The 26,744-nt window shown below is 39.4% G+C and overlaps 1 protein-coding gene across 1 annotated transcript; it reads left to right on the top strand.

Annotated features, from left to right (window-relative positions):
- The first annotated feature begins 300 nt into the window (after nucleotides 1-300).
- BMP3 (bone morphogenetic protein 3) lies at nucleotides 301-26,744 on the top strand. The gene is made up of 3 exons (XM_019720129.2): nucleotides 301-1,363; nucleotides 15,922-16,832; nucleotides 23,688-26,744. Exons 1-3 carry the CDS (start codon nucleotides 1,039-1,041, stop codon nucleotides 23,877-23,879), a joined length of 1,428 nt encoding a protein of 475 aa, XP_019575688.2. The 5' UTR covers nucleotides 301-1,038; the 3' UTR covers nucleotides 23,880-26,744.

The raw sequence follows: 26,744 nt of genomic DNA, 5'->3' as shown, positions 1-26,744 counted from the left end.
CAGATAGGATGGGATGACACCCTCACAGGCACCTGTGCATGGTCCGCAATGTTCATCAAGGGAGGAGGCTCAGGAAAGGAAGAGAGCATGGTGTTTTCATCTTGATTCTGTTTGGAATCAGAGGAAAAAGAAGCCAGGAAGAAGTTTATTTTGCTCTGCCCTCTTGCTGGCCAAGTCACAGCCAATGTTCTTGAAGGGGATTAAAAAAATAAAATACCCAGTCCCTCCTACCCTTTCTTTCTTCCTGATCTTCTCCTTTCCCCCTCCTCTCCCCAACCACCTCCACCCCTACTTCCTCTTCTCTCCCTCCGCGTGCGGGTTTGCGGGTTACTTCCCTTCCCTTCTTTCCCAGCTATAGCAGGATCCAAACTGCCTTCGAGAGAGAGGGCGAGAGGGCGAGATTGGCTGCGGACTGTACATATCAGCCAGAGAACGAAGTCTCTCTCTCTCTCTCTCTCTCTCTCTCTCTCTCTCTCTCTCTCTCTCTCTCTCTCTCTCTCACACACACACACACACACACACACACACACACACACACACACACTCAAAACTCGGTCCGGCCGCAGCGCGGCTGCTCCAATCCCTAGAAAAGGCGAGCGAGCGCCCTCAGGCCCGCCGCGCGCTCCCCGCTCCGGCACTGCGCCCGACGCAGCGCTAGTTCCCGTCCCCCAGTGCCGCGCTTAGGCCGGGTGTGCCCGAAAGCAAAGAGGGGAGGGAGGATAGAGACAGATCCTGAGAACACCCTGGCCACACACGCCGTGACTTTAGCTCTTTCTCCGCGCCCGAGTGGAGACGGCGCCTGCAGCGCCCTGCGCCTGTGAGGTCCGCACCGCAGCCCGGGAAGAGCCCACCTGCAGGTCCGCGATCTACCAGCGCAAAAAGTGGGGCTCCTCACTGTCCTGCTCAGGCAGTGTCCGGACTCCGGGAGCCCTCGCCCCAGCTAATTTGGAGTTCAACCCTCTGCTCGGCCACCGGCCCCTGGCGCCTTTGTAGTATCCCCCGCCACGCAGAGAGCGGACGCGCTGCGGGGACCTCGCTATGGCCGGGACGCGCAGGCTGGTGTGTCTGTGGCTGGGGTGCTTCTGCGTGAGCCTGGCGCAGGGAGAGAGACTGAAGCAGCATTTCCCGGAGCTCCGCAAGGATGTGCCAGGCGACCGCACGGCAGGTGGTGGCTCGGGCCCCTTGTTGCAGCCGCACGACAAGGTGTCGGAGCACATGCTGCGGCTCTATGACAGGTACAGCGGCGGCGGCAGAGCCGAGGCGGCGCGGATACCAGGGTCCTCCGAGCGGGGTTCGCAGCCCCTGCGCCCCCAGCCGCTGCGCGAAGGCAACACGGTTCGCAGCTTTCGAGCGGGAGCAGCAGGTGAGTGTCGGAAGAGCACTCTTTTTCGCTGTCCCAGGTCTCTCCTTGGACCCCCACCCCACCCCCAGCCTCCTCATCTACCCTAGGCTCTATAGTACTACCTAGAGACCTTCCCTCACCCTTCTCAGCTGCCCTTCGAGACCTTCGGTCCCGTCACACCCCGCACTTCGCCAGCGAGTAAGCCTAGTTTGAGAGTCCGAATTGGGAAGGAGAAGTAGAGAGAAGGGCGCGGAGCGGCGGAGGGGTCGGCTGGAGGAACAGCGTGGGGCAGGGAAAGGGCTACCCCCCTCCCATGCCCAGCGTAGCCTTCCTGCCCTGGGGGTAGGAGCACCTCTGGGGTGCTTATGTTGATGTTTCCTAAGTCGGTCAGCGGAAATTCCCTGGAACTGGGCTTTAGCCATGTTTACCTAGAGGCAGATGTCATTTTATGCCAACCCCAGGATACGGGAGAGAAAAGTCACACGTAAACTAGACGTCCTCCCCTAGCCTTTTAGACAATCGCTTCTCTAGATCTTGCACCCTAATTAACTCGCGTCCTCTGTGTTACTATAGTTGACACTTTCTACTTGACACCCCCCCACACACACACTTGGTGGCAAACACACAAACTAAACCAGGTGCTCATTGTATCTTTTAAAACCCATCTGGGCAAATAGAGGTGTACCATCCACCCTGGGAGGAGTGGGGGTGGGGGAAGCAGCCGTGGGTGTAAACACCTCTTGGAATCTGCCGATGAAAAATCTGCTCATCCCATTTTTCAACACACAGATCACTGTGGACTGAAATTCATGGCTTAACAAGGTTTCTCCTGGCCCCTGTGGTGAAGGGAATAATTTATGCTAACAACCTGCCTCCCTTGTGCTAACAGCTTGAAGGAAAGTTTCCTGGACACTAACTCAGTTTATATGCTTTGAGGATGCACCAGGCTTTTTTGTTCACTGCATTCACGATAAAGGGAAACATAACTGCAAAGCCTGTCTTCAGTGAATGGTTGAAAAATAGCCAAGAATCTTCAAGTACGGAGGCCATGCCTCATTCTCTATCAAGTCTGTCAGAATCACTAGAAAGAAATCTCCCAAAGCTTTGATATGTAGGACTCCTGGAAAAAAGGGAAAACCAAAGCATCCATCAAGGAAAGCCCTAAGTTGACACTGTAAATATACACTCTAGAGCTCATAGGCATGATGACATTTACAATAAATGTGAATTATGCTTTCTGATGCAGAAGTCTTTAGCTAGAATCTGAGCCGAACCAGATTTCACTTTCTTCTTCAAGCTGTGAGCATAATCTGTGAGGAGCTGGCCTCTGCTAAGGAAACAGAAACCTGTTCTGGGTTATCCACAGTACGCCAGCCACTTGAGGAGGCTGTCCTGACAGCTGACCACACCACTGAATGCTGTTTACTTTAGTGCAGCTCTGAGGGCAGAGCTCACATGAAAGAGGCATGTGGGACCAACAAGAATTGGAAGAAGTTGGGTGGGCAAGGCAGGTGGATACATGAAAATACTCAAATCACTCTTCCCTTGATACTCCTTTTTCTTGGTTATATTCCTAGGGAGTATTTTTTGTATCCACAAGTTTCATTTTTATTGTGAATCACAGGGTTTAGAGGTAGAATGTGAGTTTGTTTCATTGACACATATTGTATAGTTTCTTTGTATGTTTGTTTTGGGCTGAGTGAACCATGAGTGGGAGATGGATAAGGATTTGAGTGACTCCGGCTCCATATGCTTTTTGGCTTCAACTCGTTCCGTGCACTATGATTTCAATGTCTCTTATCAGCCTCACTGTAGTCGTATGCCATCAAATGATAAACTCTGATACAGAGGCCAGAAGTTCCCGTGAAATGATGAATTGCAGCTTCGAGCTTATATACAAGGCTGTGTGCCCTGATAAGCAAAGTAATCCCCTTAGCATCCCAGAGACTGTCTTAATGACTTATTCATCAAACGTAGACACTGGGTTTTGTGGAAGCTTAAGTGTCATGTTACTACATGGGAGACTCCTGGAGGGGTGGTTCGTGTTGGACCTCTTCCAAGAGTGTTTAGTTACTAACACACTAAAAAGACCTTATTATAAGGCAGTTCTGGCTCTAATAAGGCAGGACTCCAGGAAGGTGCTAAGGCTTTCATGTGTGTCCCCTCTCCTTTATCCGTATCAGCATTTTCATAACACCCTTCGTCTTGTGACACACGTTCTGATGTAGGTGAAAGATGCTGCCTCCATTAATAAATTAGATATGTTTTCTTGTCCATAGTGTTTAGATTTCACAACATATGGGCTTCTCTGTACCAATGGTGTTACAGATTGTAATGGCAGGTCAGGTGGTGTGCGGTGTGTGTGGAGTGGCTGCTGATCTGGCAGACTTGCCAAGTGCTTGTTCAGTCTGAGTTATAGCCTAAGACCCCTATTTGCTCCTTGGAACATACCTGATTAAAATTATTTATTGTTCTAAACCTAGAATATCTTTGGTTGAAATTTAGCTGCTGTGGTCTCCCTCTGATTACTTTCTACTTAAGCCATTACTTGATGGTGGGTGGCATTCATCCTAAATACACTTTCTGCCAACCCCTTTTTCTCCTCCCACAACGCTATGCAGTTGTTGTGCCAAAACCGTACGTTTGGAACACTCATAAGTCTTCTTGTGATGTGTAAGGGTTTACATAAAGATAGGTTTCTCTTGCCTTTGTAAAAGGTAATTGACAAAAGTACTGATGACAGAGAAGCTCAGCTTGAAAACAACATACCATCTTGAAGGAAGACAAGAGGCCTATGAAATCAGCTTTTATTTTCATCTTAATTTAAGTTGTCCTTGGCGACTGTATCATTAAGGAGGAGTCGTTTACATGAAGTTTTCTCCTGGCTTGATCTTTGGAGATACATACTTTGTGTTCCTTAGTTTCTCATCATTGTCATACTCACTTCATCTTATTTTTCATAATCATAAATTTAACCTTTTCAGGAAAGTAATTAAAGCACACGTGTTCTTATTAAGAAACTGTCATTATTTTAACTTATGACATATAACTACAAAAAGATTGCATTTCAGTGGATATGTGTCACCTTTCTAAAAAAAAGATCACACAGAGTTCATAGATAAAAGCAAAGAAAATTGAGGTAATCCCAACCCAATAGTGAATATTTTTCTTCAGTGAAAAAGGGAAGAGTCGATGACTAAAAATGTTTTTAAAAATGTCATTTGACATGTTTCTGAAGTACAAGGCTAAAATATAAGGCTTTACGAAAGGCATAATTAAGGGCTGAATGTTGACTTCCAATAGGAGCCATTCGTGTAAAATACATGGCCTGGTAGGAAAGCATCATTTTTGATGGGTTTGATGGTAAGGGGATATAATAACTTTATTAAAACATAGTTAAGTTGAAATTTCTGGCACCTAGAAACTAGGCTTGAAATTAAAGCGTACTTAGATTACTAACATTTTTATTCAAAAGACAATAGAACATCTGGAGAGGGGGAACTGGATGTACAGCTGCTTTGAATTATACACTTCTTTGAATACATGATAGCCCTTAATGAAGTTTTTACTGTAATAGGCAAGACAGCTTTACAATCTCTGACATTTAAAAATCCATACTACCATGAATTCTTGATTATCCATGCTAATGGAAAGGAGAAAGAGAATAAGTTACATAAAAAATAATTTAAATTTAGCTCTTTAGTATAATTAGACACACTCAAAGAGACCAAGAGACCATGCCGGTCAATGAAAAAAATCCCTTAAGCAGATAATTCACTCAGGGAATATTTGTACATTAAAAATATATACATAATTAAGAATATAGTAAAAGGATTACATACATTTTACCTAAGCAGTAGAAGTTTATAAGCATTTGATTGACCTAATTCAATCAAATCAGGTTTTTCTCAAAATTAAATAGGGATATGAATGTCAAATATGCTTGTAAGCATTTTGAAATTATACAATTTTTATATTTGGAAGAGGCTCCAACCCCTTTCTTATATAGAAGAAGAAATGTGTAATCATGATGTATATGCCAAACAACTTTCAAACATCCTAAACTCATCTCAAAACTTATTATTTCTAATATTCTGATCTAATTTTCTAGGAGAAAATTTGGTAAAAAGGGGTCTTTGGAAGATATCCACATTTCACAAAATTGGGTGCCATGGTCAAATAAGTTTGGAAAAAATGATCAGTTTTCTTTCCCATGGGACCTTTCAGGTCCTTTAAATGCTGACGAGTCCCCTTAAGATTGGCTCACTTTCTTCCCAAGGGAGCATCTTAGAGAACTGTGGTTCTAAGATATCTAGTTGGGGACACACTGGTTACCCCTAATTTCTCAAGAAAGAAGATATGCAAAATTCAAGTGAAAACTGTCTCATTTACATGGTTATTTTTTGGACTGGGGTCCAATTTGCATTGTACCATCTTCCTGTTTTTACGCTTTAAACTGTGCAGGTAACTTTACGAGTTTCTCTGTCGTTACATTTCATTTTCCCTCTTTTTTTATGAATTACTCTTCATTGTTTTCTTCTATAGGATTAATATTTGCTATTTTACAACTAGCATTATTCCTTCAAAAGAAAAGTTACTTTATTTGTGGAAAAATTCACTAGAGATCATACACATCCCTTGGTTAATGTTTCATCACCATGAATACCTTGATTAAAGACACATTTACTCAATACACCTGTGAAATCCCTTATATAATCCCCATTGTTTGTTGTATTTCTTAGATATAATAAAAATCATACCTATCAAAAAGCCTACTGAAAATTATTGATTAACTTTGCACATACTTTCTATTCACTATTCAGGATTTTTGTGGTACAACATGAGAACTTTTCTCCCCAAAGTTTGATGGTTTCTCCATCTATTCATTTTCTATATCCTAGTAATCAGTATCTTAATAACTTTTTTTCAGTGGTAGTAGTGGAAAGAAGTTTGGCATCACAAATAGTCTCATCTTGAGCTTTTCTATGCCAAGTTTCAATTCAGAATGAATCTTTAAGATTATGTTATGAACCCATGAAAATAGAATTTTGTAATGGAAACACTGACATAATATTCATCAAGTAACACAAGTATACCAGGATAATATCTACTTTGGACAGTAGTAAAGAATGACAATGTAACTGAAGAGCCCTCATATGTGGAATATATTTAGAAATCCAGAAAATTGCTAGTCTATTCACGTTACTAGTGGTTGTGTCCTAGCATATTGGTACATAAAGCAGTACTCCCAGTAACACACATTTTCAGGGGTAATATTTTTAAAAGCATGGCTATCTCTTTATGTACAACATCCACACATAGGTCATAGAACCAGTTGATCATGGTGTGTTTTGGTACTCCTTCAATGATCGACCTTCCTTTAAAATCCATCTTTTCTTGATAACAGAACCACAGTAAGTGCAGTGCCTTGATTTTATTTGGGCATACTGTGAAAAAAAGTTTTTGGACAAACTGATCCTACTGTATCACTAGCTTCAGTAAGTTCTGACTTTAGTGAGTATGGTTCTGTCAAATATTTCTTTTATAAAATTATTGTATCCAATGGTTTTAGAAATGCAGAATTCTTTGTCCAGTCCTCTGATTTTACAGTTAAAACAGATGAGGCCCAACATGATGTTATTTGCTTTTCTTTCAAAGAATACTGTTATTGCATGGAACTAATCTAAAGACTGTTTGAATTGAGTGTAATTGCTGTACTTTGGAGTGGGTTAAGAAAAATGGTTTTCAAGTAGAGAAGAGATTCTTGGAGTTTCAATTTTTCAATTACCTGAGGCTAAGCATTAAGAGAGCTAAATGCTAATCTTGGCTAAACTGCTAATTAATCAAGTCGTATAATATTGCTAGGCCTGGTTTCTCCATCTATCAAATGGGTTAAGTCATAACTACTGTACCAGTCTCACAGAAAGTTGGCAAAACTCATTTGAGAAAATGAATGTGAAAATGCACTAAAAGTTTAGAAGCCCTATGTAAATGAGATATTCTTAATATTTTAAGATTATAATATTGTAATATTGCATCTCTTTCTAGCTTCCCACAACACCTTAAACATGAATAACATGTTAATCATGTGCAGTTGTTTAGAGCACAAAGGACACATCTGGGTGGCAATGTAAATAGAAAGAGATGGCAGTCCTCTTGTAACACAATCTATGACATCCCAAAACTACATTCAAGAAGTTACTCTTTCTGTCCTGACCTTGGTGAGTTGCAGAGTTGCACCTTTTTACAGTGAGCTCTTGAAGTTCATTGTTCTCAAAGTATGGCCTCTGGATTAGTAGCCTTGACATTGCCTGGGAACTTGGTAGAAATTCTCCAGCCCACGCAAGACCACCTGATGAAACTCTAAGGGTAGAGTACAGAAATCTCTGTTGTGACAATCAAGGTGATTCTGATGCGTGTCTGAGAGACAATGCTCTATGCTCATGTCATTAGAGTTTTGAGCATCATATCACAACCAGCGTCTAAAATCTAAGATTGATTAACATGCAAGTCCTGGCCTTTTTAGTGGGCCTGCTCATGAACAAATGGTTTATGAATTTATAGAATGGTCAGCTTCTTTTACTTTGGAAGGTATATTACTATCCTTATGACAGTTTTTGCCCTGGAGAGGGCTTCAAAGTAAGTTAATCAAGACTTCTTACCTTTCTTTCACAGCTGCAGAAAGTGTGAGGCCTAATTGACTTGCTAGAAGGAGGAGGATGGGAGCCGGGGCCTGTAAAGCTAGTTTCTGGAGGGCAAAGAGTATATCTCATTTCCTTCTTGCGTTCTGAGGACCTGGCATAGTTTGCCACATGGCAGGTACTCAGTAAATATTTCAGCTGAGCTGAATTAGATGTTGAAGGGGCTAGATAAGAAAAGATAAGTAGAAAAAGCTATCAGCCAGGCACAGGATCCTTTAAAATTTAATTTACCATGAAAGAATTTCTCACGAGGCATTTTACTATGTATATGTTGAATGGAAATACTATTCTACTTTATATACACTGTTCTAATAATGCTTCTTTTCTGTTGAACTGGAAGGAAACTCCACACAGCACTTAAACCCAAGAAGGGCTTTTGCTGACTTTGGGAACTTGAAACTACTTGAAAGTTTTTTCACTTCGGTGTGAAGTAGGAAACACTTTTGAATCTGGTAAATTTACACATTTGTTCATTCAACAAGTTTAACAAATATTTTTCAGGATATAAATGCTCCATTCTGTGCGAAATACTAGGAGTTCAAAGATTTATAGGACGTGGGTCTGCCCTCCACAAGCTCACAGTCTTGGAATGCCCTTGGGTGGAGGCTGAGTAGATAAACTGATTAATGAACATTTTGCTCTCTTCTAGAAAAACATACATTATATCATCTTTGGCCATGTTTTACTTTGGACGTAGAGAATGGTTGTTTTGAGATCCCATAAAACTCAGTCATTTGACTGGGACTCTGCAAGAACAGCAAAATTCTATGACTCGGTGTACTTTGTAGAAACACTCCATTTTGCCTTTGCCTGAAAGCTGGGGGTGGGATAGAGAAACTGCAGTCGTGACTCAGTATCTGCAGCAAGTATTTTGCAGGTGACCTCGAGTGCATATGGCCCCATCCTAGGCACCCCTGGCATTTCTAGCAGCTGTACTTTGTTTGGAGAAAGAAGTGGGAAAAACATTGTTCTTAGTTACATATTTTCTGTGTGACTAAAATGTTTTCCCTGCTTCCTGGGGATTTAAGTAATCATCAGGATTTCATTTAGCCTATTTCTTTTAAAATCAGACTTTACATAGAAAGCTTCCCATTGTATGTTCTAATTCCCTTTGAAAATGTTGTGTGTGGGCTAGCGCAAAGGTGAACTTCCACTTACCATCTACTCCTCGAGAGGAGCTGAACTGTTGCAAGAGTACAGCTGGTCCTCAGTCGCAGTTTCCTCCCTGAGTCCTTGGTGCCCTTAGGTTCAGGTGCCTTTGTTTTCAGATAAAACCGGAAATAAGGCTTCTGTCTTTATTTAGTCATTGAACTCCTAAAACGTTCCAGCTAGCTAGTTGAAGACCTGGGTTCCTCTCCAAAATTGATTGCTAACTAACTGGGTAACTGCTGTGGTCCTTCATTTTTGCTTTTCTATTAATGTGTGGGCCAGACTAAATCTGTGTATTCATAAAAGAAGCATTTACTGAGCATAGCTGAAGCATTAAGCCCTATGCTAGGGGCTGAAGAGCCTGGTGTTAATTACCACAGGGTCTTGTCTTTAAGGAGTTTATGGTCCTAGGAAGGCGCAACAGTGTGATGAAAATGGTAATAGAGGCAGGATCCAAACCAAAGGAGTGGGTTGTCATGACAAGCTTGTTTTAAGAGGTGGTGCCTGTCTTTTGCCTTAAAAACCAAATCTGGAATTTAAAGAGAACAGGGTTGGATGAAAGCCTTTCAGGGAGAAGCAGTAGCAGGTGCAAAAGTCCTAACAGGTGTGCAAAGGGGAGTACGGCTTGTTCAGAAACTCACCTCACTTCTAAACCCCTTTTCAATTCACAGATATTATGACTCTGGAAAATTCAAAATAAGATTATAACGCCAATGGCAAACCCTAACTAGACTGCGGTAGGTGTATCCCCAACAAGGAAAATCCAAGTTTGTGCCAATGCCAGCAACCGTGAGAAAACAGCACCACCTATTGGTAGTTAACGTTCTGGCATTGAAAACATTTCCGTGGTAAGAGCTGGAAATAAAGCCTGTTGAAGTTCCTTGCAAGGGATCTGTGAGGTTATCTAGTCACCTTTCACACCCGTCCTACCATAAAGACATCCTTCTGTAATAGTCTTGAATTATGAAAATCTATCTTCTGTTGGCCTAGTCCCACAGACGGGTCTCAATGTCAGGCTAGATGCTTAAGAGGTCATGACTTACACTGGCCTGGATTCTGCCTCCGTTCAGCTATCACCTTTATAACCCAGTCTCATCTTTGACACTGGAAAGGGAGACACTGACCTTTCTGAAACCCCTCAGGTATTAGCAAACCATTCACATGTCATTACTAAACTGTTTTTAATCCCTCCAGGCCGTGTATTTTCTATTTATTCAACTCAGACTTCGTTGAAAATTTCTAGATTCTCCAACATCTTGATTACTTTCCTAGTTGCTCTCTTCTATATTAACAAAATGAGAGCACCTGGAATTAAGCATGTAACTCTAGATATAATTGGATTGGTGTGGTGTACAATTAGTGTTATTTTCTGGTACCCAAAGACTATAAACAGCCTAAAACTGCATAAGCTGTTGTTTTGTAACCTGAAAAACTCATCATTTATTTATATTATTATTGTATCAGTTCTTATTAATCAGAAAGTACAACTTGGGTTTCTGAGTCAATAATTCCATATATATATATATATATATATATATATATATATATATATATATATATCACAATATTTCAGAAGAATAGGGCAAGTGAACACTAAAGTACTTTTTATTTACTATTTGAACATGGATATCTATGTCCATGGATAAATCTCTGCTACAATTCATGGGGAAGAGAGGATCCTACTGAAAAACTGTTATTAAGCATAGGAAGGGACTCATTTGAAAAGTTATATTAATATAAAATCTGAAAAATAATCATGAGAATAATTGAATAGATATTATCATTACATATTTCTACTTGCAGGGAGGTGCTATCTCCTTTTTATTTATTTCCCCATACTCATTTGCTCAATTCCATGCAGTCCTCTAATTACTGTTTTTGTCCATTGTAAAAACTATTTGTTGGGTTGTTTGGTGGGAAAGAACTTTGACTTACCCAGAAATTCTGTGCTTTAAGTTCAGAGAAGGCAAAAATAATGTGTGTGTGTTAGAGAAATCAAGGAATGTTTTGTGGAATGGTTAAGATTTTGAGCTTATTGTTTGAAAAACTGGGGGAGGAGGGAATCTAGAACAGGCAGGGATCCTGCATTCCTGGGTAGAAATGGTACAAGAGCAAACGGCATCAAGTTACTTTTAATAATATATTATATTTTAAATGGTCTGCACCTGATTCTGAAAGGGGAAGGGTTCCCCACTCCAAGAAGCAATTCTTAGACACCAGCAGGGTATCCAGGAATTCAACTCCATTCTGATACTACCGTGTTTCCCCGAAAATAAGACCTAGACAATCAACTCTAATGCGTCTTTTGGAGCAAAAATTAACATAAGACCAGTATTATATTACATTACATTACATTATATAAGATCTGGTCTTATAGTAAAATAAGACCAGGTACTGTGTTTATTATATTATATTATATTATATTATATTATATTATATTATATTATATTATATACCCAGTCTTATATAAGATAAGACCGGGTCTTATATTAATTTTTGCTCCAAAAGACGCATTAGAGCTGATTGTCCTGCTGGGTCTTATTTTTGGGGAAATACGGTATGTACCTGGAGGTAGCATCAGATTTCACAGGTTAAGGGCTCAGACCTCGCTCCACTTCAGACATTCATCACAAGCCCAGGTTATTACCTATGCTTCTGACCAACTGGCTTCAGATTGGAGGCCCCTGTGACCCCTCCTTGGGTTTGATTAATTTGGTAGAGAGGCTCACAAAACTCAGAAAACCCATTTACTCACAAAATTACCAGTTTATTATAAAAGGATATAGCTGATAAACAGCCAAATAGAAGAAACGCATAGGGCAAAGTACATGGGAAGGGTGTGGAGCTTCCATGCCCTTTCCAGGTGCTCCACTTTCCTGAAATATTCACATGTTCACCAACCTGAAAGCCCTTCCAAATCCCCTTCTTTTGGGTTGTTATGGAGGCTTCATTATATAGGCATGATTGATTAAATCATCAAGCATTAGTGTTAGCTTCAACCTTCAGCCCTTTTCCCCTCCCCAGAGAAGTCAGGAGGCTTGGACTGAAAGTTTCCAACACTCTAATCTCTGGGTTTGTTCCCCTGGCAACCAGCCACCATCACTACCTGACCTCCAAAAGTCACCTAATTAACATAACAAAAGACACCTTTGTAGCTCTAATACTTAGGAAATTCCAAGGGTTTTAGGAATTCTGCCAGAAAAAGAGGAAGACCAAATATACATTTATTATTATAAATCACAATATTACAATATTTAACCTAATATATCCATATATTACCATTTCAACATGTAATCAATATAAAATATATTACTGTGATATTTTACATTCGTTTTTGTACTAAGTCTTTGAAATCCAGTGTGTATTTTGCACCTACAGAACATTGCAATTAGAAATTCAGTGTCTAATCACTATCACAGTGGACAGTGCAAATCTGGTTAGCTAACATTCACTATGTGCTTTACCTGCATCCCTTCAATTACTTCTCACAATTCTGCAGTTGATACTATCAGGCTCGTTTTACAGGTGAGCAAACTGAGGCTTACGGTGCTTAAGTTATTTACTTGAGGACAGCTGTGGAGCATGGTGGAGTTGGGACTGGGCCATAGGGCTTTAACTTCAAAATAATGCTCTGAATTAAAATGAAAGTCATCAGAAGAGGCCATATGGCAGATTTCTGAGACATTTATGGGAAGATATTGAAGATTAGACTCGGGTGAAGGCCATTTAACAGCAGGTCACAAGGTGTCTGGAAATATGTTTGAAAGAAAGAAACATTTTGAAGCAAAATGTGGGGGAAGGGAGCGTGATTGTTTACCCATTAAGACACACCACCCATATTCCTCAGAGTTCATTTCTTCCCTGCCAGGATGTTCCTTTGGCAACTGTTCGATTGCCACATACTCAGAACCGAGTGACTGCTCTTCCTTCCATTTTAAACTTCCATCTGCTACAAAGTTTGGGTATATATGCTTTGGTGGCTGGTATGAATTAAGACTAGAGTCTGAATAATCCTGATGGCATAAAGCTCTGTAAAATATTACGCTGGTGTCATGGATTATACAGATGTACACAAATGGCAGTTTCCTCCTTTTTCCTTCACACAATGTGAAAAATGAGTAAAATATATTTCTCATTGCACTTCGCTTGTGCTTGGGGATTCAATGAACTCATTTTAAGTTTCTGCGTCTTTATAAAAATATTTTGTTTTTATTGAAATATGTTTTTGATCAAGAGCATAATTTCACAGTTGCGTGGGTGTTTCTGAAACAAACATGTATATGGAGCAAGTGCACAGAGGAGGGCCCCAGCTCTGGCCCATCCCAGGACTGGGGACTCAAGTCTAACCTCAGCCTTATTGCTAACGCATTAGATGATCTGAAGGGAAGGAATCAACTTCTGTCCTCACTAATCAATCTCCCATTCTGTCACACTCTCTCATTTCTGGATTTGAAGAATTGGAAATACAATTGACCAGTTTCAATTATATAGATGAAATTCAACTCTTAAATTCATGGAATGTCATAAACTTCAGACAAGCTCCAAACAACATTAATTCTTTATGACACTTTTAAATATTCAGCTCATTTTTTCAGATATATTATCTGAATAGTGAGATACAGGGTCTTGCTTACCCATCCTCATCTTGCACTGTAAATTTTGTGAGTCAGGTAGAAGAAGATGTAATCCCTGTTACATGGTTAAACCAGCACTAATCACAATAATAATTTATATTAGCAAACACTTATTGGACCCTTTATAAACTGCTTTACACACATCTCATTTAATTCTGATGACAAGAGTGGTAGGTTTTATCTCCATTTTATAAATGACAATACCAACTTGTCCAAAGTGGCTAAGCCAGGACTTGAATCAGGTGAGTCTAATTGCATCAGTGCTTGTCACCAATAGACTATATACATTGCCTCAGATAACAAACTATTACAATACTTGCCAAATTTATAGTAATAGTTCTTGGTAGTCTCATAAATAATGGTGATATACACACAAACACATGCACACACACAATGGAATATTACTCAGCAATAATAAAGAATGAAATCTTACCATTTGCAACAACATGGATGGACCAAGAGGGTGTTATGCTAAGTGAAATAAGTCAGACAGAGAAAGACAAACACCATATGATTTCACTTATATGTGGAATCTAAAACACAAAACAAATGAATAAATAAAACAAAACAGAAACAGACCTGTAGATATAGAGAACAAGCTGATGGTTGCCAAAGGGGAGAAGGGGGGGGTGGTGGATTAAATAAGTAAATGAATATATATATATATATATATATATATATATATATATATATATATAAATTTTTTTTAATGGAAAAATGTTCATGGCAAATGGCCCACTGAGGGAGGGCAGGGCCAACCTAATAATGATAATACTAATAATACCAAACAAATCAAGTTGTTTAAGTATAAAACAAGACAAAGCTTATAAAACACAATCCAGAAAAAAAAATTTTCTAATAAATAAAATTCCTACTGTATTTTGTTTGAGGTGAAATTCACATGACATAAAACTATTTTTAAATGAACAATTTGGTGGCATTGGGTACCTTCACAATGTTGTGCAACCACCAACTCTACCTAGTTCCAAATTATTTTTATCATTCCAGAATAAAACCGTGTAGCATTAAGCAGTTTCCCCCCATTCTTCCTCACCTCCAGCCCCTGGCAAACACTAATCTGCATTCTGTCTGTATGCATTTACCCATTCTGGATATTTCATGTAAATAGAATCACACAATATGTGACCTTTGTTCCTGGCTTCTTTTTTTTAGCATAATGTCTTAAAGGTTCATCCACACTGTAACACGTATCAGTCCTTCATTCCTTTTTATGGCTGGATAATATTCTATTGTATGGATAGACCACAATTTGTTTATCTATTCATCAGCTGATGGATATTTGAGCTGTTTCTTCCCTTGTCCATTATGAATAGTGTTACTATAAACATGCATGCACATGTACTTGTTTGAGTACCTGTTTTCAGTTCTTTTGGCTGCATACCTAGGAGTGGAATTGTGGGGTCACATGATATTTCTACGTTTAACTTTTTGAGGCACTGCCAAACTATTTTTCATAGCAGCTGAAGCATTTTACATTCTAACCAGCAATGTAAATGGGTTCCAATTTCTCCACATCCTCACTAACACTTGTTATTTTGTTTTTTTATTATTGTCAGCCTAGTTAGTATGTGTCAAATGGTACCACATTGTGGTTTTGATTTATATTTTGCTAATAACTACTACTGATGTTGAGCATTGTTTCATGTGCTTGTCTGCCCTTGTATATCTTCTTTAGAGAAATGGCTATTTGATTCCTTTGCCCATTTTTTTTTTTCATTGTTTTGTTTGACTTTTTGTTGTTGACTTGTAATTTATATATTCTGAATACTAGATTTTATCAGATACATGATTTGAAAATATCTTCTCCGTTCTGTATGTTGTATAGACTTTCTTGATAATGTCCTTTGGTGCATAAAAGTTTTTAATTTTGATAAAGTCCAGTTTATCTATTTTATCAATTTAGATAAATCCATTGCTAAATCCAAGGCCATGAAGATTTTACCCCAAGTCTTCTAAAAATTTCATGGTTTTAGCTCTTACATTTAGTTCATTCATTTTGAGTTAATTTTTGTATATGGTGTGAGGTAGAAGTCCTGTTTACTGCTGTTTACTCTCTTTTTTTTTTTCTTCCTAGGAACCCTTGAAAACAAGGGACTGCATATTTTTAACCTGACTTCTCTAACCAAGTCTGAAAACATTTTATCTGCCACACTGTATTTCTATGTTGGAGAGCTAATAAACATCAGCCTGAGCTGTCCAGTGTCAAGAGGATGTTCACACCATGCTCAGAGAAAACATATTCAGATTGACCTGTCTGCCTGGATCCTCAGCTCCAACAGAAACCAAAGCCAACTCCTGGGTCATCTTTCAGGAGATGTAACCAAACCTCATCGAGACTTTGTACCCTGGCTGTCTAAAGACATCACTCAACTCTTGAGGAAGGCCAAGGAAAATGAGGAGTTCCTCATAGGAGTTAACATTACCTCCAAAGGACACCAGCTGCCAAAGAAGATGTTAGCCTTTCCTGAACCTTATATCTTGGTATATGCCAATGATGCTGCCATTTCTGAGCCAGAGAGTGTGGTATCGAGCTTCCAAGGTCACCGGCATTTTCCCACTGGAGCTGTGCCCAAACTGGATAGCCATATTAGGGCTGCCCTTTCTGTTGAACGGAGGAAGAAGCGTTCTGCTGGGGTCCTGCTGCCTCTGCAGAACAATGAGCTTCCTGGGGCAGAATATCAGTATAAGGAGGATGGGGTATGGGAGGAGAGAAAGCCGTATAAGACCCTTCAGACTCAGCCCCCTGAGAAGAGTAAGAACAAGAAGAAACAGAGAAAGGGACCTCACCAGAATAGCCAGACACTCCAGTTTGATGAACAGACCCTGAAGAAGGCAAGAAGAAAGCAATGGATTGAACCTCGGAATTGTGCCAGGCGATACCTTAAAGTGGACTTTGCAGATATTGGCTGGAGTGAATGGATTATCTCCCCCAAGTCCTTTGATGCCTACTATTGCTCTGGAGCATGCCAGTTCCCCATGCCAAAGGTAGCCATGGTTCTTTGTCCTGTACTTCCTGTTTCCATAGAATAGAAAGACACACTAAGTTGAGTGTGTGATTTCATTTACAAAATCCACCTGGACGCTTCTTTATTACATTCTAAAGTGTAATAGGTAATATGGTTATGCTTGGTTTTTCTTTAATAGTTGTTAAACTAATATGAAGTCAGTATTAGTGTGAAGAAAGATATGAGAAAAAATGTATGTGTAAAATATGCTTTTTGTGTTGCTTCCAAACAAGGTGCATATTTAGCTACGTGGTCTTAATTTAGCTGTGGGTGAAGCTACACCTGTTCACGATAAGCAAGCCCCAAATAAAGGAAGGCTGCTCTTGGAGGGGTATTCAGAAAATGAGTGGACGTGATGGGAGCAAAGGAAAGGATTAATTGGATTGATGTCCTAATGAAGAATATTTTTCGATAGTCTTTTGTGAGATGAATTATCCCCTAGGGGGTCAAGATAAGGGATGAGCCAGGTAAACTCACCTCATGAAATTCACCAGATGTTTATTTCATTTGCTTTCCTGATAAACATCAAAATGGAAGGCAGAATAGTATGCAATGACTCTGTAAACTTCTTCCAAGACACATTTCAACTGGTCAGTGCTTACCCATGTGTCATGCAGGGACTCTAGTCCTGCTCCCCGCATAAGAACTCAGGACATGGTGAGGCCAAAAAGGAACACCCATGGAGCCATAGATAGGGGAGTCATACCACTATATTCTTGCTGGTGGCTGGGTTGGACATACAAAAGCAAACATACACCAGTGCCCCAACAAGGGGTCTTCCTGCACCCCCATCTCGCTGGAGGCCGGGCAAGACACACTAAGTAGGATCCCCACGATCCCCAATCCGCCGTCTGGATGTCTGCCTGCCAACCAACCAACCAACCAACCAACCAGCGCAGCCATGGCAGTTATATCAGTGGCAAATGGCTAACTGGTGACAGGTGATGGCCAACCAGTCACAGCTGATGGCCATCTACTACCTGAACCAGCACCTTTCCACGTGAGGCCGAGAGCCTGGAAACTGCTCTCTGGGACTCTGTCCCCATACTGTGTCTATTTAAAAATCAATGGGGAGTGTACTTTATCATATCAGTACTCAGTATCCTGACAAATATATTTTCAAAAGCCCCCCCACCCCTCCCCCCACCTTGCCCAGCAAGTCCAAGTGATTAGTCTCTTCTAATTTAGAGTTAGTGAAATATACCAGTGCCCTCTGGCCTTCAGTTAAGCTTATTGCTGCACGTGCATTGTTAGCTTGTAACAGGTTGAATTTCTGTTACACAATGAAAAGTGGTTCTAGAAATAGAATTCAGAGGAAGAATAGAGGGGTTTTTGGTTTTCTGGTTTTTTGCAAAACTTGAAGTGAATCAACTTTTGCTGCTCTATGATAAAAAAAAAATTGCTTCAAAGAGTAAGCAACTTCTGCTTATAAATTTTTAAAGTAGCATGTTCATATTCCAGTCCTGTGATCATTGGGATGCTAAATATAACACACGCACAAAGCAAAGGACCAACTGAACAAAGCTGTGGCAGCCTCAGGGCCAGGAATTTGACTGAAATTCCATTTTCTTGTTAGAATGTCTCAGAAGCATGAGCTTTCTACATGTTCTAACATTTTTGCTGATTCCCCCAAATTTTTGCTGATTCCATGTTTTGTAAACTGAAATACAAAGTAAAGATTATATACATTCACAATTATGTAAAAGCCTTATCTTGCCTAATATTCATAAAGGACATTTCAGTGATCAAACAAAGTTTTTCAAAGTGGGATAGCATTTAAGAACACACAGCAAAGATGCAAGTATAACAGGCAGTGATGAATCTTTAGTTTAAAGAGTGGCTTGCTTTGTAGCGTTGAGAGACAGAAATGGATTCAAAATCTCTCTCTAAACCCAGGATGACTGATTTTTAAGTGGGCCTCTCTGTGTCTTCCAAATAACTGTTCTCACTCTCATAAACTGTAATTTCTCTGGGTAGCCTGGGGGAGGAGTGTTTCTCTTCCCTCCTGACTCCCGATTTCAGGGCCTAGGGAGCCATGAAAATGCAGCGATACTCAGTCGGTTAGCTTTTCAACCTCTAACTTTGGAGACATGGCCTCGTCTCCACTCCCCCAAAATTAACCCATCTCCTGTTGGCTCAGCCTGCTTTTTCAGTTCAAAAACTTTGCTGTTACTTCAGTACAAGTTTACCATGGTTCTCAGTGACCTAAAGAATAATAGTTTTAAAACTTATGAGGGATAAGTAAAGAACAGCAGAGACAAGTGTAAGGAGAGAAGTATGTTAGTGCAACAGAATGATTAAATGTACATGCTTGGTCATAGCTGGGCTGCTTAACCATAACATGCCTGAAAATTGCCCAAGGATCATGTTACTATGTAGGTTCTGATCCAGTGGCTCTGGGGGTAGAGCCTACGATTCTGCAGCTCTCACAAGCTCCTAGATGTTGCTGATGATGACGGTCCAAAAATCACACTATCAGTAGCAAATTTGAGAGTCCAGTCCTTTGGGCTTGAATCATGGTTCCACCTCTTACCAGCTATGGTTTTTTGGGGAAGTTACTCAAACTCTCTGTGTGTTCATTTTCTCAGCTTTGAAAGGGGTACAACAGTAAATAATAAAAATAATAGTATCTACATAATAAAAACAATGGGAGAGTGAGGTACTAGAGCACCTTACACATAATAGGCACTCCATGAATATTTGCTGGTGACAGTATTATTAATGACCATCGTCGAGACTGAGGAGAACAGAGAATTAAATGCAGGGGGCTGAAGAAAGATCACATAGGGAAAGGGATCAAGAGAATAAAAGATGTAAGACAAGAAGAAGTTCTGTAAATGTTTCTAGTCTCTTTTTGAACATCACAAAGCCTAAAATAGGATTCTCCCTATGGGTACAACAGCCCGTAAGCTCTTCCAGTAATGTTTCTTTGGAGAATAATAGAATCAGGAGAGCATCGGTTGCAGCAACTGAACTCATAATAATATTTGTCAAAACTTGGAATGGCATCAGAACTCCACGGAGACATAACAGGGATAAGTGTGGAGTTTCTTTCTGAGCTTGAGATTTCCTTTTGCCAAATTGAGAGTGGAAGTTTGGCTGTTACATGGAGTTCTCAGTCTCTCATCACCTAGTGTAGATCCGCTTAACTTTTTAAGGATTCTAGTGGTTCCCGTTAAGCCTTCCAGGCTTTGTGGCTTTCAAGTGGTACAGTCACCAAAATGATGGGAAACGTGAAGCGACAGGAAGCTGCTATGTAATTAATCAGCATCGCCGTTATCAGCACGGTGTCCGACGCGGTAACCAGAGCGAGCTGTTTAAATGGAAATACAGTCCGAGCAATGGAGGAAAATAAAGTCTCTGACCAGATCAGTACAAACACATGTGGAATAACTGAAGCGCCAAAGAACTTTCAGACTTTAGATATACATTTTGCCCCAGAGGAAAGTTCTCCCAGGCCAGACTCCTCTGCTGGCCCTCCTGCTTTTTGGCCTCCTGAGCGAAAAAGCCTGCTCTGTATGGTGGGGCTCTGCGTCTGCAAAAGTCGACAACCTGTTCTGTAATTCAGAACAGCTGTGTTCTGCCTTTCCCAAATTCCAGGCTTTGCCCTTTCACTGATTCCAATTAGATAGTTTCTGGGCTATCACACCCATGTGGGCTGGACTAGAAGAGTGTGGAGCAAAACCCCACGGCCCTGGTCAGGAATGAGGGCTCTTAGCTGATGACATACTCTTCCCTGCTAATGCATTTGTAATCAAATTCATCTCAAGGACATCATACATAGCTTGGCAGATGCGGGCCTGACCACTGCAGATTTCATTCACAGACGCTGCAGTTTGGATTTTTCTGATTTCTAGCCCCCTACAGCCAATCTGTTCTCCTAGGGAGAGATCCCTGGAATTCTGCCATGAGATGAAAACTACCCATATAGCTAAAGCCAAGTCGTATGCCTTTGCCTCTCTCTCTTATCTCTTTAGCAAAGATGGAAAACAGAGATTTCCAATGAAAATGATAGAGCCATTGTCACTGACAGAGCTCCAAGAAAACCAACAAGGATTAGAGGAATGAAGTTATTTTGCATGGAATGATGCAAACGCTAGAAACAGCAATGACACAGACTTAGGCAGCACAGAATGTAAACCCTTTGAACCAAGCATCCAATATAAAGAAGAAATTTGCATTTAATGAGTTCAGAATGATACCCCTGGATTAATTTCCTGGGTTTTCCAATTCCATATTTTGCTCACAATTATGAACTCTAAAAACCCTAACTCTTGATGTGCTGAGTTACCTAAGCAAAAAACCGCCTGAACTGATGATGAAGTCATGTTTCACACTCATTAAAAAAGGAGACTGGGGAGGGAAATAACACAGATTGAATGATTTCCCAAGTTATGTAAAGAAAATCATGAGAAATATGACCAGAACTCAAAAACAAACAAAAATTAAAGACTGGCAATATGCTTTAAATAAGCAAATTAGTACATGAATCTTTTGTGCATGACATAATTATTCTTGGTAGTGGCAGCTTGTTCAGAGGATTCTATAATGAGAAAAAAAAGTGGGAAACTCCCTGGAAAACTGAGAGGTTCCTGATAAGACATACCAACCCAGAATCACGGGTTTGCATTTAATTCCAGGAGCCCACCAGAGACAGCTCATAGTTTCTGAATCTATCATTTGTGAGTTAGAGCTTAAAAAAAAGGGCTGGAATTTTCCTGGGAAACACCCAAGAATATTTTCCATATCTACTCCAGGTCATTTGCACAGAAACTTTTATTTTTGTTGTTGGGAATTATTTCCATAGAAATAGGTAAAATGGAGGGTATGCTATTTTTTATAAGTATTTCATCCACTTAGCAAGTACTTATTCAGTGCATAAAGCACGCACTGTTCTAGGCACTGAGGAATATTGGTGCATCGCAGTGTTTATCGATCGAGACCTCATCATATGATCCTAGTCATATGAAATTTAAATATTATAGGAGTCATTAAAACATTAACAATAACAGAATAATGTCGGGGAAATGTATTGTTTAAAAAAACTCTTTGGGACATTATCGTAAGCTATTTGGATGATTGAGTCAAGAATAAATCAATAGAGAAAAGTAGATGGCTGCAAAAGTTTTCTTTGGATATTAACAATACAGATGAAATAACAAACAATGGTTATTGACATAAACTATATAATACCGACTGCAGTTTGTGTCAGTTACACATATTTTATTGAAGCTGCAGAGCACATGATGTACAAAATAAAACAACTAGACTTCCTTTCTTTAAAGGGAGAATACCTTCCTTTGCAAAGCTAATTAATTTAAAGTTAGCATTCTTTTTAACACATACTTAAAGTCTCTAGGAAGAAAGGGTAAAAAACAGTTGTCCATCATTAAAAGTTTTTAAATAATTTATGCCTATTCACAAAAAAGTTGAAGGCTAACATATGGATAATTGTTTTCGTTAAAATTAAAAGATGGGATGAGACAAATCAGATTTGCCCTTTCTCTGCCAAAAAGAATTCTACATATATTTTTTTTTATAGTATGCCAGATTTCTATATTATTTGCTTCTCCCTTGGCTTGTATGTGCCCTTAACCTTTTAACTTTTTCCAGTTTCCCATAGTGGGAGTTTTAGGAGTATGAAATTAAAATACCAATTCATTGGGGCAGAGGTGCCTCTTGAGCTATGAGAAACATGGCTCAAAATCCTGAAATTTAAAAGCCAGAGTTTTGGCCTAAATCCTACTCCTGAATTCACATGTGATCTCTGGCAAGTTACCACATTTCTGTTTCAAAATATGCTTAAAACAAAAATGTTTTCACCTGCCTAAAAGAGACACTGGGAAAAATCCTGTTGCAAAGTGTGGCACTTCTTGAAGACGTTCTGACCACTCTGGCAATACCTAGCGTTCTGGGCTTGGAACAGTGACTGTTCTCAGTGCCCAGCAGGGCTGTAAGGCGCTTACTAAATGAAACCACATGTTTCACATGGATGTTAATGTTCCCATTTGGCATTCTCTCAGGAACAGATTTTACCCAGGCTTCTTTGGTCAAACTTCTGACATCCATGGGATAACCTTAGGCCCCCTACGTTATTCCCAGAGGACATGGCCCACTCTTAGAACACTTTTAACTCTACTGCATTGAAGTCTGAACCCATGGAGCAACAGTGACCCCCAGTGGCCAATGGTGCGGTTTTCTTAACCCCCGTTGTTGTTTCTAAGGACAGGTGAATATATACTGGAGTAATCATCCAATCTATCCTCGTGGCCACTATGAAATAAATCAATGCCCTTTGACGTGCTTGGTTTTAGTTTTACAAAATAGTGTAAATATCACTACAATCGTGGCAATAATGTGTCAGCGTTAAGTAGGGTGCTTGTTAGGGCTCTTTATGGAACCCTAGGAAGTCATTTGTGTTGCAGTCCTATTATTGAAAACATCCTAGGATGTATTAAAGCTGTTTGAGAACTCAGTTGTTTTTTAATTAAATGATTTTTATTTAGGTAACTGGATTCAAAGCCTCACTCTTACCAGCTGTTTGATTTTAGACATGTTTTTAACTTTTTCAGTCTATTTCATTACCTGTAAAAATGTAAGAAAAGGTAGTCTTGTTGTAAGAATAGAGATACTACATATAAAATGCCTGGCACATTAATAAATGATAACCATTCTGGTGATGGTGGTGTAGGAGATTGGGCTAAATGTGTAATGATGCCAGGGCTTTATTAAATTGCTGAAAGGAATTTATTATGTATGTATTTCAGGATGAGGGATGAAGAATGGAAAAGCAGTTCCACTTAATGTATGTGTTCTTCTCCCATTTCTTTTCTAGTCTTTGAAGCCATCAAACCATGCCACCATCCAGAGTATAGTGAGAGCTGTGGGGGTCGTCCCTGGAATCCCTGAGCCTTGCTGTGTGCCAGAAAAGATGTCCTCGCTCAGCATCTTATTCTTTGATGAAAATAAGAATGTGGTACTTAAAGTATATCCTAACATGACAGTAGAGTCTTGTGCTTGCAGATAACCTGGCAAAGAACTCATTTGAATGCTTAATTCAATCAGTTTATTTTTATGGACTGTTTTTTTTCTTTTGCACTGCCAATGCATTTCATTCCAAAAGATTTTTTAATAGTCGAAAGAGAATGAGCAAACAGACAATTTCCACCATGGAGAACTGGGATGTATTTGTTTCTGAATGTAACTAAAAACAAGATTTTAGTAAATATGGACATCTACTACTTCTTTTAATCATACGAGAAACATGGTAACAAACTGTTTTTAGAACTGTTAGAGAACACAGTGATTTATTTTTGTAATGGGCTTGGAAAAGAGGTTGGAAAAACAATAATAGCTTATCATTTATCTCTACTCATTAAGAATAGAATAATTTCGTATTTCGAAGTAGGCTTATTGCCTTAGATTCCTGAGCAATTCAGCAAGTGCTAAATAATCCGATCGACTCTGATGTTTATCTTAAAACTGTTTGAGACTCTTGTTTACCTGTGTTTTTCTCCACACGGCAGTGTGTGAGTAGCTGAGTGGAGACAGTATGTGCTGAGTGTTAGTGCGTATATATCTATGTACCAGTGTACATACTGCCAGGTGCCTGTGCCTCTGTAGGAAGGTTTGCTTAACATGGTTTTATAATTCAGTCTACATAGAATTCTTTGTTTTTTGAATTTCATGTTCTGGCAAGCACCATTCAATTATGAGAACTTTACCAAAAAGGATAGAGTGATCCAAGAGCATATGCAGAGAGTTACCACTTGGCCCAGCCATTTAATTGGAAATACAGTTGTTTTCATTTCATTGCCTCCCAGAAAAGGAAACCAGCAACCCAATTTTCCAAAACCCAGATGTAATTCCACTTCTATACCTCTTTTTCACAAGTACTTTCATTTGTTCTTTTAAATTGAGTTCAAAAATCCTTCCTGAAGCCATTAAATTTTTAGTTCTCTTGCTATGCCTTTACTTTCTGTGAAGTAATCAATAGATACTGAGGCTCAAAAATTGATGCAACATTAGAGATGTCTTTAAATGACCAATTTAATCACAATCAGCCACATCTATTTCCAGGCACTTTTTCTCGTGGATCAAGGCTTTTGACTCAGCGATGGAAGCTGTTCTTTAGCAAAATTCACTAAAAATTATCCACCAAGAAAGGGAGTCAAATATAGACACTTTGTTTTTTTCCCATTTTATTTGTTATAAATACCTACTCTTATACTTTTGCCCTTGAATATTGTCTCGAAAACCTGTCACTCACTATATTGACATGTGTGACAGAAATGTTTTCAGACCATGGATTGTTGTTGATGTATCTATGGTTTTTCCTCACCTTAGTTCAGTCTCACCTCATTAGAGGCAACTAAGCCATTTCAGAGGCTGTGACATATCAGAAGGAATGAGTTTTTTGCTTTGTTGTTTTGTTTTATTTTGTTTTGTTTTTCAGTCTCTGTCTATAGCTATCTGTCGTGGTTCATCATTTCATAAATATTTACTGAGAATCTATTTTGTAAAAGACACTTTGTTAACCATGTGTCTTTAGTGTCCTCGCTGGTAAAATGAAGAGGCTGTGTAGCTGAACTGGAACTCTCTTCTGGCACTGAAAGTGTGGGTTTATTATACTGGCTGTTTCACACACATCTTCCTTGAATGGGTGATAGTGAGATCTAAAAACACTGTAAGTACTTCTGTTCAGAAACCAAAGGCAAAAACATTCCATTCTTCAGTGCTTGTGAGTGTGGACTTCCCTAAGTGGTACTTTTATCTTATTGGAAACCCACTGAAAAAAAAAAAAATCACAATGAAAAGAAGCTCTTGACACTTTTGGAGTTACACAAAGGCTGGTGTGCTTGTGTGGTAATTCTGAATGAGGCACTCCAGTTCTAAATAATGAATTACGTTCTGGTGCTTGAGTTACTAGGTTTCTTATGTTCATTACTATTTGTTCTGATAGCATAAGGGTCAAGATTCACAATGACATAGGTGATGAAATTACTGTTTGACACATTTTATCAAAATTTGAAAGCAAAATTACATAATAGGAGCAAGCCAGCATATGGCCACCAGAGCCTATGTTTTTCAATCAATAAAACTTCTTTTTCATTGGTAGATTTGGTTAAATCAAATCTTAATTTAGTTTTTTTTCTAGAGCTATATCAACCAAACTTCTAATAATTCTCAGTATTGTTTCTCAGCCTTCTTTTATCCAGATGTCTGTTTGTTACCTTTTTTAATTGGACTTGATTACATATTACAAATTACATCCTAAAATGGCCCCAAAAGTTCTCTAAATAATAAAAATTTCCAAGTACAAACTAATTAAGATTTTATTTTAAGTAGCAATTTATATGACAAAATTGAAGCACTATGAAAGAGCTTGGGTCGTCTCTTGGCAATCAAAATACTTTCTGACCAGTAGTTATTTTTGGGTGGCTTTGTAATCATGGCTTTGTCACTCCTGCATTGAAGACATATTATGGTATAAACAGGAAAAGTTTTATTCCCAAAGAATAAAGGAAGATTACTTTTCAGTAGTGGGGATTGAAGTAAATGAGTTAATATTTTAATTAATAAAAATTTACGTGAAATAGTTGGAAAATTAAGTGACTGTTTTACAATTTTACTAGTAATAACAAATTACTAGTACAATTTGTTAGGTACTAGTGTTTGTATATTTACTACATAGACTTTTTATAAATCTCCTGATATAAAAGTGGCAGTGGTGAAAGGAGAAATTACATTTATAATGCCGTTTCCTAAGTCATGCATCTCCATCTGTCTCTCTGTCTCTCGCCCCACTCCCCTTACTCTCCCTCTCTGTCTGTCTCTGTCTGGTCTCTGTCTCTCCCAATGCCCACCCCCACCCCCACTCCTAGATGTGAGA

The sequence above is a fragment of the Rhinolophus sinicus genome, linkage group LG02, assembly GCF_036562045.2.
Source record: "Rhinolophus sinicus isolate RSC01 linkage group LG02, ASM3656204v1, whole genome shotgun sequence".
Lineage (NCBI taxonomy): Eukaryota > Metazoa > Chordata > Mammalia > Chiroptera > Rhinolophidae > Rhinolophus > Rhinolophus sinicus.
The sequence above is the reverse complement of the archived record's forward strand: the minus strand, read 5'-3'. Positions and strand labels throughout refer to the sequence as shown.

Coding starts and splice junctions, on each gene's coding strand:
- BMP3 (XM_019720129.2), top strand. CDS start 1,039: ATGGCCGGGACGCGCAGGCTGGTGTGTCTGTGGCTGGGGTGCTTCTGC. Junction 1,364..15,921: donor CTTTCGAGCGGGAGCAGCAG/GTGAGTGTCGGA, acceptor TTTTCTTCCTAG/GAACCCTTGAAAACAAGGGA. Junction 16,833..23,687: donor GCCAGTTCCCCATGCCAAAG/GTAGCCATGGTT, acceptor TTTCTTTTCTAG/TCTTTGAAGCCATCAAACCA.